General features: G+C 40.6%; 1 protein-coding gene across 2 annotated transcripts in view; it reads right to left on the reverse strand.

Moving 5' to 3' along the window:
• Positions 1 to 11,930, reverse strand: part of LOC115816734 (acyl-CoA dehydrogenase family member 11) — a 27,484-nt gene extending 15,554 nt beyond the window's left edge. The window contains exons 1-9 of one of the 2 annotated variants that reach the window (XM_030779819.1): positions 11,843 to 11,930; positions 10,809 to 11,155; positions 9,487 to 9,710; positions 9,123 to 9,222; positions 8,302 to 8,407; positions 3,079 to 3,221; positions 1,715 to 1,864; positions 1,296 to 1,390; positions 840 to 939 (exon numbers count right to left, since the gene is read on the reverse strand). In XM_030779819.1, the coding sequence (XP_030635679.1) occupies positions 840 to 939; positions 1,296 to 1,390; positions 1,715 to 1,864; positions 3,079 to 3,221; positions 8,302 to 8,407; positions 9,123 to 9,222; positions 9,487 to 9,710; positions 10,809 to 11,117 (1,227 nt within the window). In that variant the 5' untranslated portion in view covers positions 11,118 to 11,155; positions 11,843 to 11,930. Of the gene's footprint in view, positions 1 to 839; positions 940 to 1,295; positions 1,391 to 1,714; positions 1,865 to 3,078; positions 3,222 to 8,301; positions 8,408 to 9,122; positions 9,223 to 9,486; positions 9,711 to 10,808; positions 11,156 to 11,502; positions 11,590 to 11,842 lie in introns of those variants that run through there. The other variant, XM_030779821.1, reaches the window with a different exon arrangement.
• Positions 11,931 to 15,094: the final 3,164 nt, after the last annotated feature.

Here is a 15,094-nt window from a genome sequence, read left to right on the forward strand (position 1 = left end):
GGTGGAGCTGATGGGGCATGTTACAGCAGTGGAAGGGTGGAGCTGATGGGGCATGTTACAGCAGTGGCAGTGGAAGGGTGGAGCTGATGGGGCATGTTACAGCAGTGGAAGGGTGGAGTTGATGGGGCATGTTACAGCAGTGGAAGGGTGGAGCTGATGGGGCATGTTACAGCAGTGGAAGGGTGGAGCTGATGGGGCATGTTACAGCAGTGGAAGGGTGGAGTTGATGGGGCATGTTACAGCAGTGGCAGTGGAAGGGTGGAGTTGATGGGGCATGTTACAGCAGTGGAAGGGTGGAGCTGATGGGATATGTTACAGCAGTGGAAGGGTGGAGTTGATGGGGCATGTTACAGCAATGGAAGGGTGGAGTTGATGGGGCATGTTATAGCAGTGGAAGGGTGGGGTTGATGGGGCATGTTACAGCAGTGGCAGTGAAAGGGTGGAGCTGATGGGGCATGTTACAGCAGTGGAAGGGTGGAGTTGATAGGGCATGTTACAGCAGTGGCAGTGAAAGGGTGGAGCTGATGGGGCATGTTACAGCAGTGGAAGGGTGGAGCTGATGGGGCATGTTACAGCAGTGGAAGGGTGGAGCTGATGGGGCATGTTACAGCAGTGGCAGTGGAAGGGTGGAGCTGATGGGGCATGTTACAGCAGTGGAAGGGTGGAGCTGATGGGGCATGTTACAGCAGTGGAAGGGTGGAGTTGATGGGGCATGTTACAGCAGTGGCAGTGGAAGGGTGGAGTTGATGGGGCATGTTACAGCAGTGGCAGTGGAAGGGTGGAGTTGATGGGGCATGTTACAGCAGTGGAAGGGTGGAGTTGATTTTGGAACCCCTTACCTCCATTCTTGCCATGGTTTGGACATGCAGAGGATGATCCTTCAGGAACTTTCCAAAAACAAATCTCTTGGTGGCATATTCACGGCTCAACTGAACTATTCTGGTGAGAGTAATACGAAATTATATATTAACATTAATTTCACTCTGTGGGTCTGTCTTAATATTCACTTATTCCACCTGCTTAGTATTCACCCATACCTGTTTAATATTAAACTATACCTACTTAATACTCAACAATACCTTCAGCAATAACTTTTAAATATTCAGTTCTACCTGTTTAACATTCAGTTGTGGGTCTACCACCAACAATACTAGATTAATATTAGCCCTGTGCAGTGTAGCATGAGGTCCTGAGTTTTTCCATATTCAGTGATTAGTTATTATGCTCTCCAAAATGCTGTGGGCTGAACAGAGGATGATGATGATGATGATGATGATTATGGTTGTCGTGGTTACCGTCTCATAGCTGCCACAGCAGATACTGTGTTATGAATGCGTGTGATGGTCAACATGTTTGCAATGGAAGCAACACCCCTCCCTTCTTCAGACAGCTTCAAAGACACACAAACAAGTGAGGAAAGGAGATGGAGAGGAGAGGAGAGGAGAGGAGAGGCAGAAAAAAGGTATTAGAATTACACACTTCAATCTTTGTAATAAAATTCTAATAAAAACAGGGAGACATTGCGGACGAAAGTAATTGCATTTGTCTTTCAGAAGATACAAATGTTAAAAAAATCTATGAATTATTATGTAATTAGGTGCAGAGTAATGTATTTTCTATATTACACCAACAGTTAACCAGATTTAATATCACACAAACATAAGCACACAAATATACAAATCCACAAATCTAAGTAAAATAAAAATATGTAAACCATGTGAGCCTTCATGCCATCCAGGAGAAGTTCTGCAGTCGGCATTTGTCTGGTCCCCAACTTCTCCTTCAGCCTCTGGACCTCCACTCCATTACTACGCCCATCCTCTCCCCAAACCTTCCCGAAGAACAAAGACAATCCTCGGCTGCCCTGTGGACACACAGGAACACAGAGACAGAGAGAGACATAATGTAACACAGAGACACAGAGACAGAGAGAGACATAATGTAACACACAGAGACACAGAGACAGAGAGAGACATAATGTAACACAGAGACACAGAGACAGAGAGAGACATAATGTAACACAGAGAGACACAGAGAGACAGAGAGAGACATAATGTAACACAGAGAGACACACAGAGACAGAGAGAGACATAATGTAACACAGAGACACACAGAGACAGAGAGAGACATAATGTAACACAGAGAGACACACAGAGACAGAGAGAGACATAACGTAACACACAGAGACACAGAGACAGAGAGAGACATAACGTAACACAGAGACACAGAGACAGAGAGAGACATAACGTAACACAGAAACACAGAGACAGAGAGAGACATAATGTAACACAGAGACACACAGAGACAGAGAGAGACATAATGTAACACACAGAGACACAGAGACAGAGAGAGACATAATGTAACACAGAGACACAGAGACAGAGAGAGACATAATGTAACACAGAGAGACACAGAGAGACAGAGAGAGACATAATGTAACACAGAGACACACAGAGGCAGAGAGAGACATAACGTAACACAGAGACACAGAGACAGAGAGAGACATAATGTAACACAGAGACACAGAGACAGAGAGAGACATAATGTAACACAGAGAGACACACAGAGACAGAGAGAGACATAATGTAACACAGAGAGACACACAGAGACAGAGAGAGACATAACGTAACACACAGAGACAGAGAGAGACATAACGTAACACAGAGACACAGAGACAGAGAGAGACATAACGTAACACAGAAACACAGAGACAGAGAGAGACATAATGTAACACAGAGAGACACAGAGACAGAGAGAGACATAACGTAACACACAGAGACAGAGAGAGACATAACGTAACACAGAGACAGAGACAGAGACAGAGAGAGACATAATGTAACACAGAGCACAACTACAACTTGTTGCATGTGTGTGATACTTGTATGTGTGTGTGTTTTTGGTGTGTGATACTTGTATGTGTGTGTGTTTTTGGTGTGTGATAGTTGCATGTGCATGTGTGTGTGCTTTTGGTGTGTGATAGCTGTATGTGTGTGTGTGTTTTTTGGTGTGTGATAGTTGTATGTGTGTGATGTCCTCTGAAGTGTGTGTGTTTTTGATGTGTAATACAGTGTTTCTGACCTGCGTGGTGTGGCCATGTTGGTCAACCACTCGTGCCAGCGTGAGGGTGACATCAGCGTCTGTTGCCGATGTAAACCACTTAAAGCCATGAAGACTGTAGCTACCATCAGACTGTCGCCTTGCAACTGTCTCTGTACCAGTCGCTATAGAACAAAAGACACATATATACAGATTCAGCACTTTTATCCAATTAGAACACATTTACAAACAGACTTTACACTTCTAACCAATGAAAACACAGATACACAAACACGAGAGAGATACAATAACTTGATCCTGTTAATGAAAAACGTTTAACAAAAAAACCTGCACAAAACACTGTATAACAGGGGTCTCAAACTCCGGTCCTGGAGGGCCGGGGTCCTGCTGTTTTTCTGGTAGACCAACTAAATAGGATCTCTGATTGGCTGAAGAGTGTCCACACCTGTTTTCAAGGTGAAAATCAACAGGTAACTAAGAGGTGAAAACAAAAATCAGCAGGACCCCGGCCCTCCAGGACCGGAGTTCGAGACCCCTGCTGTATAATAAAGGTATATGGGTTCAGTTGAGACAGACACTCTATAATAAAGATATATGGGTTCAGAAGAGACAGACGCTCTATAATTAAGGTATATGGGTTCACTAGAGACAGACAATCTATAATAAAGATATATGGGTTCAGTAGACACAGACGCTCTATAATAAAGATATATGGGTTCAGTAGAGACAGACGCTCTATAATTAAGGTATATGGGTTCAGTAGAGAGAGACGCTCTATAATTAAGGTATGTGGGTTCAGTAGAGACAAACGCTCTATAATTAAGGTATATAGGTTCAGTAGAGACAAACGCTCTATAATTAAGGTATATGGGTTCAGTAGAGACAGACGCTCTATAATAAAGATATATGGGTTCAGTAGAGACAGACGCTCTATAATTAAGGTATATGGGTTCAGTAGAGACAGACACTCTATAATAAAGATATATGGGTTCAGTAAAGAGAGACGCTCTATAATAAAGATATATGGGTTCAGTAGAGACAGACGCTCTATAATTAAGGTATATAGGTTCAGTAGAGACAGACACTCTATAATTAAGGTATATGGGTTCAGTAGAGAGAGACACTCTATAATAAAGATATATGGGTTCAGTAGAGAGAGACACTCTATAATTAAGGTATATGGGTTCAGTAGAGACAGACACTCTATAATTAAGGTATATGGGTTCAGTAGGGACAGACGCTCTATAATTAAGGTATATGGGTTCAGTAGAGAGAGACACTCTATAATTAAGGTATATGGGTTCAGTAGAGAGAGACGCTCTATAATTAAGGTATATGGGTTCAGTAGAGAGAGACGCTCTATAATTAAGGTATATGGGTTCAGTAGAGAGAGACACTCTATAATAAAGATATATGGGTTCAGAAGAGACAGACGCTCTATAATTAAGGTATATGGGTTCACTAGAGACAGACAATCTATAATAAAGATATATGGGTTCAGTAGAGACAGACGCTCTATAAATAAGGTATATGGGTTCAGTAGAGAGAGACGCTCTATAATTAAGGTATGTGGGTTCAGTAGAGACAAACGCTCTATAATAAAGGTATATGGGTTCAGTAGAGACAGACGCTCTATAATTAAGGTATGTGGGTTCAGTAGAGACAAACGCTCTATAATTAAGGTATATAGGTTCAGTAGAGACAGACACTCTATAATTAAGGTATATGGGTTCAGTAGAGAGAGACACTCTATAATAAAGATATATGGGTTCAGTAGAGAGAGACACTCTATAATTAAGGTATATGGGTTCAGTAGAGACAGACACTCTATAATTAAGGTATATGGGTTCAGTAGAGACAGACGCTCTATAATTAAGGTATATGGGTTCAGTAGAGAGAGACACTCTATAATTAAGGTATATGGGTTCAGTAGAGAGAGACGCTCTATAATTAAGGTATATGGGTTCAGTAGAGAGAGACGCTCTATAATTAAGGTATATGGGTTCAGTAGAGAGAGACACTCTATAATTAAGGTATATGGGTTCAGTAGAGAGAGACACTCTATAATAAAGATATATGGGTTCAGTAGAGACAGACGCTCTATAATTAAGGTATATGGGTTCAGTAGAGAGAGACACTCTATAATAAAGATATATGGGTTCAGTAGAGACAGACGCTCTATAATAAAGATATTTGGGTTCAGTAGAGACAGACGCTCTATAATTAAGGTATGTGGGTTCAGTAGAGACAAACGCTCTATAATTAAGGTATATAGGTTCAGTAGAGACAAACGCTCTATAATTAAGGTATATAGGTTCAGTAGAGACAGACGCTCTATAATTAAGGTATATGGGTTCAGTAGAGACAGACACTCTATAATAAAGATATATGGGTTCAGTAAAGAGAGACGCTCTATAATAAAGATATATGGGTTCAGTAGAGACAGACGCTCTATAATTAAGGTATATAGGTTCAGTAGAGACAGACACTCTATAATTAAGGTATATGGGTTCAGTAGAGACAGACACTCTATAATAAAGATATATGGGTTCAGTAGAGACAGACGCTCTATAATAAAGATATTTGGGTTCAGTAGAGACAAACGCTCTATAATAAAGATATATGGGTTCAGTAGAGAGAGACACTCTATAATAAAGATATATGGGTTCAGTAGAGAGAGACGCTCTATAATTAAGGTATATGGGTTCAGTAGAGACAGACGCTCTATAATTAAGGAATATGGGTTCAGTAGAGACAGACGCTCTATAATTAAGGTATATGGGTTCAGTAAAGAGAGACGCTCTATAATAAAGATATTTGGGTTCAGTAGAGACAGACGCTCTATAATAAAGATATATGGGTTCAGTAGAGAGAGACACTCTATAATAAAGATATATGGGTTCAGTAGAGAGAGACGCTCTATAATTAAGGTATATGGGTTCAGTAGAGACAGACGCTCTATAATTAAGGAATATGGGTTCAGTAGAGACAGGCGCTCTATAATTAAGGTATATGGGTTCAGTAGAGACAAACGCTCTATAATTAAGGTATATAGGTTCAGTAGAGACAAACGCTCTATAATTAAGGTATATGGGTTCAGTAGAGACAAACGCTCTATAATAAAGATATATGGGTTCAGTAGAGAGAGACACTCTATAATAAAGATATATGGGTTCAGTAGAGAGAGACGCTCTATAATTAAGGTATATGGGTTCAGTAAAGAGAGACGCTCTATAATAAAGATATATGGGTTCAGTAGAGACAAACGCTCTATAATAAAGATATATGGGTTCAGTAGAGACAGACGCTCTATAATTAAGGTATATGGGTTCAGTAGAGACAGGCGCTCTATAATTAAGGTATATGGGTTCAGTAGAGACAGACAATCTATAATAAAGATATATGGGTTCAGTAGAGAGAGACGCTCTATAATAAAGATATATGGGTTCAGTAGAGACAGACGCTCTATAATAAAGATATATGGGTTCAGTAGAGACAGACACTCTATAATTAAGGTATATGGGTTCAGTAGAGAGAGACAATCTATAATAAAGATATATGGGTTCAGTAGAGACAGACGCTCTATAATAAAGATATATGGGTTCAGTAGAGACAGACGCTCTATAATTTAGGTATATGGGTTCAGTAGAGACAGACACTCTATAATTAAGGTATATGGGTTCAGTAGAGACAGGCGCTCTATAATTAAGGTATATGGGTTCAGTAGAGACAGACGCTCTATAATTAAGGTATATGGGTTCAGTAGAGACAGGCGCTCTATAATTAAGGTATATGGGTTCAGTAGAGACAGACACTCTATAATTAAGGTATATGGGTTAAGTAGAGAGAGACACTCTATAATAAAGATATTTGGGTTCAGTAGAGACAGACGCTCTATAATTAAGGAATATGGGTTCAGTAGAGACAGACGCTCTATAATTAAGGTATATGGGTTCAGTAGAGACAGACACTCTATAATAAAGATATATGGGTTCAGTAAAGAGAGACGCTCTATAATAAAGATATATGGGTTCAGTAGAGAGAGACACTCTATAATTAAGGTATATGGGTTCAGTAGAGAGAGACGCTCTATAATTAAGGTATATGGGTTCAGTAGAGAGAGACAATCTATAATTAAGGTATATGGGTTCAGTAGAGACAGGCGCTCTATAATTAAGGTATATGGGTTCAGTAGAGACAAACGCTCTATAATTAAGGTATATAGGTTCAGTAGAGACAAACGCTCTATAATTAAGGTATATGGGTTCAGTAGAGACAGACGCTCTATAATTAAGGTATATGGGTCCAGTAGAGAGAGACGCTCTATAATTAAGGTATGTGGGTTCAGTAGAGACAAACGCTCTATAATTAAGGTATATGGGTTCAGTAGAGACAGACGCTCTATAATTAAGGTATATAGGTTCAGTAGAGACAAACGCTCTATAATTAAGGTATATGGGTTCAGTAGAGACAAACGCTCTATAATTAAGGTATATGGGTTCAGTAGAGAGACACGCTGTATGTCTGGGTAGAGCACAGGTGCACAGAGTCTTCCATTCTTAATCATTACGATGCGAGAATGATTTATGTTTGCACTACAAATCTCCACATAACACCTTTAAATAATGCTGTCTGGAGTCTCGCCCTCAGTTGTGTACTACAAACTATATTTGTGTACTCAAACCTATGTGCTCCTGTCCTATAAACTATAATTCTGTACTCAGCCTTTTACACTCCTGTACTATAAATTATAATTCTGTATTCAACTCTTTACATTCCTGTACTATAAATTATAATTCTGTATTCAACTCTTTACATTCCTGTACTATAAATTATAATTCTGTATTCAACCCTTTACATTCCTGTACTATAAATTATAATTCTGTATTCAACCCTTTACATTCCTGTACTATAAATTATAATTCTGTATTCAACCCTTTACATTCCTGTACTATAAATTATAATTCTGTATTCAACCCTTTACATTCCTGTACTATAAATTATAATTCTGTACTCAAGCCTATACTCCAGCACTCTACTATACATTTCTGTCTTTCTGCCCCTGAGCTGGCGACCAGTCTGAGTAGAGTCACTCACCTACGTCAGAGGCCCTGAGCTGGCGACCAGTCTGAGTAGAGTCACTCACCTACGTCAGAGCCCCTGAGCTGGCGACCAGTCTGAGTAGAGTCACTCACCTACGTCAGAGGCCCTGAGCTGGCAACCAGTCTGAGTAGAGTCACTCACCTACGTCAGAGCCCCCTTTACGCTCGGTCATCCACTGACCCGACGTCCAAAACATCTTTGCATCACGAGACGTAAGGCGCAGAAAAGCATCTTCAATAGGCAAAGTCTGAGCATGGACAATACACACATACAGAGAGAGCATCTTCAATAGGCAAAGTCTGAGCATGGACGATACACACATACAGAGAGAGCATCTTCAATAGGCAAAGTCTGAGCATGGACAATACACACATACAGAGAGAGCATCTTCAATAGGCAAAGTCTGAGCATGGACAATACACATATACAGAGAGAGCATCTTCAATAGGCAAAGTCTGAGCATGGACGATACACACATACAGAGAGAGCATCTTCAATAGGCAAAGTCTGAGCATGGACAATACACACATACAGAGAGAGCATCTTCAATAGGCAAAGTCTGAGCATGGACAATACACACATACAGAGAGAGCATCTTCAATAGGCAAAGTCTGAGCATGGACGATACACACATACAGAGAGAGCATCTTCAATAGGCAAAGTCTGAGCATGGACAATACACACATACAGAGAGAGCATCTTCAATAGGCAAAGTCTGAGCATGGACAATACACACATACAGAGAGAGGGATCCAGGTAGTGTCAGACATCAATGACTTTCTGACTTCAGCAGTGCTTAACACAGACCTAAATGACTCTGGAAGTGTTTAACACAGACCTGGATGACTTTGGCAGTGTTTAACACAGACCTGGATGACTTTGGCAGTGTTTAACACAGACCTGGATGACATTGGCAGTGTATAACACAGGCCTGGATGACATTGGCAGTGTTTAACACAGACCTGGATGACTTTGGCGGCACCATCAGTCATTGCCAGCGGACAGCTGTAAAGTCCGGCAGACGGAGAGAACAGGTAGAGCTTACTCATCTGATACACACGACTGGAAACAAAACAAAGAGACAGCAACACAAATGAGTGCAGTTTATACATCGATAGATGTCTATCTATCTATGTATCTATCTCTCTCTCTCTCTGTCTATTTATCCTTCTGTCAATCTGTCTCTCTTTCTCTCTCTCTGTCTATTTATCTTTCTGACAGTCTATCTGTCTGTCTGTCTATTTATCTTTCTGTCGTTCTATCTATGTAACATCAGACGGAGGAACTGAAGATGTCTTACAGGGAGAATTATTGACTAAAACCTACCTCCACTCTCCATAGTGTCTCTCGTAACCAGCAGCAACCAGTCCCTCGTGGGCGGAGATTTCTTTGAGGCGTGCCCAGGCGGGGCAGGTGATGATGCGATCAACCCTTTGACCCCAAGCATTGTAATGTTGCAGTCGAGGGGGGTTCTCCTCACACTCTCGACCCAAAGAGTCAATTTCACACGCCACACGCTCTCCGAACGAACCGAGCTCAGACTGGACCTCCTGTATACACCGTCACACAGTCAGTCACACACACACACACACACACACACACACACACAGGTAATATCTCTCTCTCACACACGCCACACGCTCTCCGAACGAACCGAGCTCAGACTGGACCTCCTGTATACACCGTCACACAGTCAGTCACACACACACACACACACACACACACACACACACACACAGGTAATATCTCTCTCTCTCTCTCTCACGAACAAACACACACACACACAATCACACAGGTAATATCTCTCTCACACACACACAAACACAATCACACAGGTAATCTCTCTCTCTCCCTCTCTCTCTCACACACACAAACAATCACATACGTAATACATCTCTCTCTCTCTCTCTCTCTCTCTCTCTCACATGCACACATACACACACACGCAATCATACAGGTAATCTCTCTCTCTCTCTCTCTCTCTCTCTCTCTCTCTCTCACATGCACACATACACACACACGCAATCATACAGGTAATCTCTCTCTCTCTCTCTCACACACACACACATACACACACACACACACACAATCATACAGGTAATATCTCACTCTCTCTCTCACTCTCTTACACATACACACACACAATCACACAGGTAATCTCTCTCTCTCCCTCTCACACACATACACAATCACACAGGTAATATCTCTCTCTCTCTCTCTCACACACACACACACACACACACAAAATCATACAGGTAATCTCTCTCTCTCTCTCTCACACACACATACAGGTAATCTCTCTCTCTCTCTCACACACACACACACAGTTAATATCTCACACACACAGAACCACACACACACGCAAAATCTTAGCTCTCTCTCTAACACACACACAATCACAGTTAACATCTCACACGCACAGAATCACAGAGGTAAAACCACTCATACAGACACACATGCAAAATCAAACATACAATCACACACAGAGAGCTAATATAAGACATACACACATGCACGTCCACACAGTCACACATACACACACAATACTGTATCTCACACACATTCTCGAGCGCGCACGCACACTCAGACACACACAATCACTCTGAACAGAAAGTAAATCTCCATCACATGCAGACACACAAACAAACCTGCAGAGGGAGATGTCTCCGTAGGTATGCCTTCAGCAGGGAATCCTGTGTAAATGGGTTCTTTAGGATCGGTCGTTCCTGAAAGAACGCTCCGATGGCAGAATGGGAAAATTGCGGTGGCTGGTGGAATTCATCTGACTCCACATCTGATCCCTCCCTCTCCAGTCGGACGCTGGAGGAACTGTGTGCATGTGTGTGCGTCGGTGCTCGTTTCCAGGAACTCACTGGACAAGTGGGCCTAAGTGTCCATGATCGGCTCAAAGAGTGCAACAGCGTTTGACGACTGAAACTACACACTCGCCCGGCCATCGTGCACGGTTCCCCCGCAGAGAATGTTGCTACTACAGCTGCGACACATATTGACCGCAATTACACACGTGCACGCATATACACAAACAAACACATACTCAGGACAACAAGAGAAAAGTCTTCCTATTTTATCGTTTCACACTTTCAAGTACAGAAGAACTCAGGAAATACGTCTGGAAACTGCACACTGTCAGGTTATAGATTGGAAAGGTCTAAACTGAAGCACATTTGATCACATTTCATTCTGTGTTGGACAATATGTAACCGCCTTTTCGCGGGATTAGAGGTCAGACTGTCTTTCGGGCTTTTATGCAAACACAAAAGTCTACACTTCGAAAGATATCAGTTTACTTAGATACAACATCGTAAACAACATAAACATTACCTCATCCAAATACTATGACACCATAAATCTATTTTGGAGCAAATGCGTAGATGCAGAATTGGACAACATAAATAACACTACATAATTAGGTAGACTGCATCTAACGTCTTCACGGAGAATTTTTTTTTCTGTTTCAGCTCTGAAAGGTAACTTTTACCAAAAGTTCTGTGTGACGTCTTCAGCACTGAAGGAAACGCACTCTCACCTACTTAAAGCTTACAAGCAGGCTGCTGTTAAACGAATATGCTTATCATACGGAACATGAAAACGTAGTAGTCATATAGATATTTTGGTGAAAAGAAGAATCGATGCAAGCTCTTCAGCAAACTATAAAGCTTACCAAACAACAAACTTTTATCCGTTTTCAGTCAGTGTATGGTGCAACTAGTGTCAATGACGGGGAGGACCAAGCATTAGCATTTTGGTTAAATTTAGCATGAATTTCAAAATAAAAGCTATTGTACAGCCATTGCCGATCGTGGCGGTGCACCACAACGTGACAGTAAAGAGTCCTCAAATTTAAGGAATTCTCATACGTAAGGTCTTGAATTTACATTGAGAATAGTAGTATAGAAGTTTAAATGCTTTTGGAGCATATTCAAAATGTAGAGAGATGGCTCAGTATGTTTTGCTGGGAAAAGAACGACTGGTGTGCATGCCTAATGTGGAGGTAAATCTCAAACCCACAGGTGATAACATCAGGTTATGTCCTCAAAAGCAGTATGTGCCCAAAAAGAGAATGCTACGAGGGACTGGATCTTTTGCCTCTGTTATGTTAGTTTTGTGCATCTGCACCAGCACAGAGAGTTTTAAGTACTGTTGGTAGTATTTAGAGAGTTTTAAGTACTGTTGGTAGTATTTAGAGTTTTAAGTACTGTTGAGAATATTTAAAGAGTTTTAAGTACTGTTGGTAGTATTTAGAGTTTTAAGTACTGTTGAGAATATTTAGAGAGTTTTAAGTACTGTTGGTAGTATTTAGAGTTTTAAGTACTGTTGGTAGTATTTAGAGAGTTTTCAGTACTGTTGGTAGTATTTAGAGTTTTAAGTACTGTTGGTAGTATTTAGAGAGTTTTAAGTACTGTTGGTAGTATTTAGAGAGTTTTAAGTACTGTTGGTAGTATTTAGAGTTTTAAGTACTGTTGAGAATATTTAGAGAGTTTTAAGTACTGTTGGTAGTATTTAAAGAGTTTTAAGTACTGTTGAGAATATTTAGAGAGTTTTCAGTACTGTTGGTAGTATTTAGAGAGTTTTAAGTACTGTTGGTAGTATTTAGAGTTTTAAGTACTGTTGAGAATATTTAGAGAGTTTTAAGTACTGTTGGTAGTATTTAGAGTTTTAAGTACTGTTGAGAATATTTAGAGAGTTTTAAGTACTGTTGGTAGTATTTAGAGTTTTAAGTACTGCTGGTAGTATTTAGAGAGTTTTAAGTACTGTTGGTAGTATTTAGAGTTTTAAGTACTGTTGAGAATATTTAAAGAGTTTTAAGTACTGTTGGTAGTATTTAGAGTTTTAAGTACTGTTGAGAATATTTAGAGAGTTTTAAGTACTGTTGGTAGTATTTAGAGTTTTAAGTACTGTTGAGAATATTTAGAGAGTTTTAAGTACTGTTGGTAGTATTTAGAGAGTTTTAAGTACTGTTGGTAGTATTTAGAGTTTTAAGTACTGTTGAGAATATTTAGAGAGTTTTAAGTACTGTTGGTAGTATTTAGAGTTTTAAGTACTGCTGGTAGTATTTAGAGTTTTAAGTACTGTTGAGAGTATTTAGAGAGTTTTAACACCAGACAGTTCATTGGTTTTTGTGAATTTGTTTTGGCAAATAAACAAACATGTGACTCACAACTGATGTCCTGCTGCTGAAGACACGTTGCTGTTCCTGTATTGTTAATAAAACCTATTTTGCTGTTTCATGAAATGACTGGTGTCTTATTTGTTTATCTATTTCTTTTTGAAGAACAACTTTGCCAAAGAGCAGAAACATTCACTAAACATTACATCTATATTGTTCATGCTATGTGCAGGACATGGGAAGGCCTACTGCACTTGCCAAAATAATCATTAAAATCCTGCAGGGTTCACACCTGTCAGATTAGGGCTAACAGGATTTTTAATTACATATCTTGTTCAGACCATGTGCTGTGCATGAGAAAGTTAATACAGGTTTGGTAATGACTGATATACGGTTTTCTCCTCTTCAGTCTGATACACTACAAAACCCCACAAACACAGACACAAGCTCTGAATGATCATTTTGCATTTAATGCAACTACATGCAGTGGACGCCAACTGCACATGCAGGATACACAAACAATCACTAACAGACAGAAGCTTCACAAAAAACAAACAGGAGAGAAACTACAGAGCAGCAGAAGGGTCTGACTGTTCAGGACCAAAGCCCCCAGGAGAGAGTAGATGTGCCCCTCAAAGAAGAAGGGAGATTTCCACGGGAGTGGGCCTGGCCGTCTGGGGACCTGGCTGTCTGGGGACCTGGGCCCACTCAGGCTTTGTTCTTCTGGAACCCCACTCTGTTTTCCACCCACTCTAAGACTCACAGTCTCTCATGGTATAGAAAATCTCAACAAGTATAAAAATAGAGACAATACAAAAGTGTAATAGAAATTATGGACGTACAAACCAGTGAATAGAAACGGGTCTGAGTTTTTCCTGAGGTTTGCCATTTGACAGATGAGATAAAAACAGGACGTCACAGACATAGGCAGATCCCGTAAAGCCACAGACAGGCTCTTTTCAACATGTCCACAGTTCAAATCAACTCCAGACTGAAATCCATTTTGTTTAAGATCGTCCGGTTTTATAAGGTCAGTTCTGCTGCTGTAAGGAGAAAAAGAGAGAGCCTTCGAGGCTGAGACATGACACAGATAGCTTCCTCGGGGATGCCTGTGTGTGTCTGTTTCAGTCCTGGCATACAATAATCCCTGGTTATGCTCTATAACACTAACATACAACTGGCCCAACAACAGTCATCTCTGATGCCCAGTCTACATCCTCCACTGATTTTCCAATTTTTGTCTTTTTTTTCCTAAAAAGATTCTATCTGCTGGAGTGATTCTCAGAAAAATAACCCATAAAACTTTAAAAACATTGCTTAGAACCCTCTGCTGTTTACAGTTTAGATCAAACTGGTCATTGTTTGAGTGACAGTGTTAATTCCGATACCTCTGGTTACAAATGAGTCTAAGTTTCTCCAGATCCGTTCCTAGACTCCAGATCTGTTCCTTGACTCCAGATCTGTTCCTAGACTCCAGATCTGTTCCTTGACTCCAGATCTGCTCCTAGACTCCAGATCTGTTCCTTGACTCCAGATCTGCTCCTAGACTCCAGATCTGTTCCTAGACTCCAGATCTGTTCCTTGACTCCAGATCTGTTCCTAGACTCCAGATCCGTTCCTCTACGTTATCAACCAAAAACAGAAGTACCTGTCCAACAATTTTCTATTTTACAATTTATGCAACAGATTTTATGCATAAAATTTACGACGACAAAATGAAAATAAAATAAAAAAATAAAAATAATCTGCGGTCCTTACTCACACTGAACACTGTCCCCACTGTCCTTCCTCACAATGAACACTGTC

This window comes from Chanos chanos, chromosome 7, assembly GCF_902362185.1.
Source record: "Chanos chanos chromosome 7, fChaCha1.1, whole genome shotgun sequence".
NCBI classification, from domain to species: domain Eukaryota; kingdom Metazoa; phylum Chordata; class Actinopteri; order Gonorynchiformes; family Chanidae; genus Chanos; species Chanos chanos.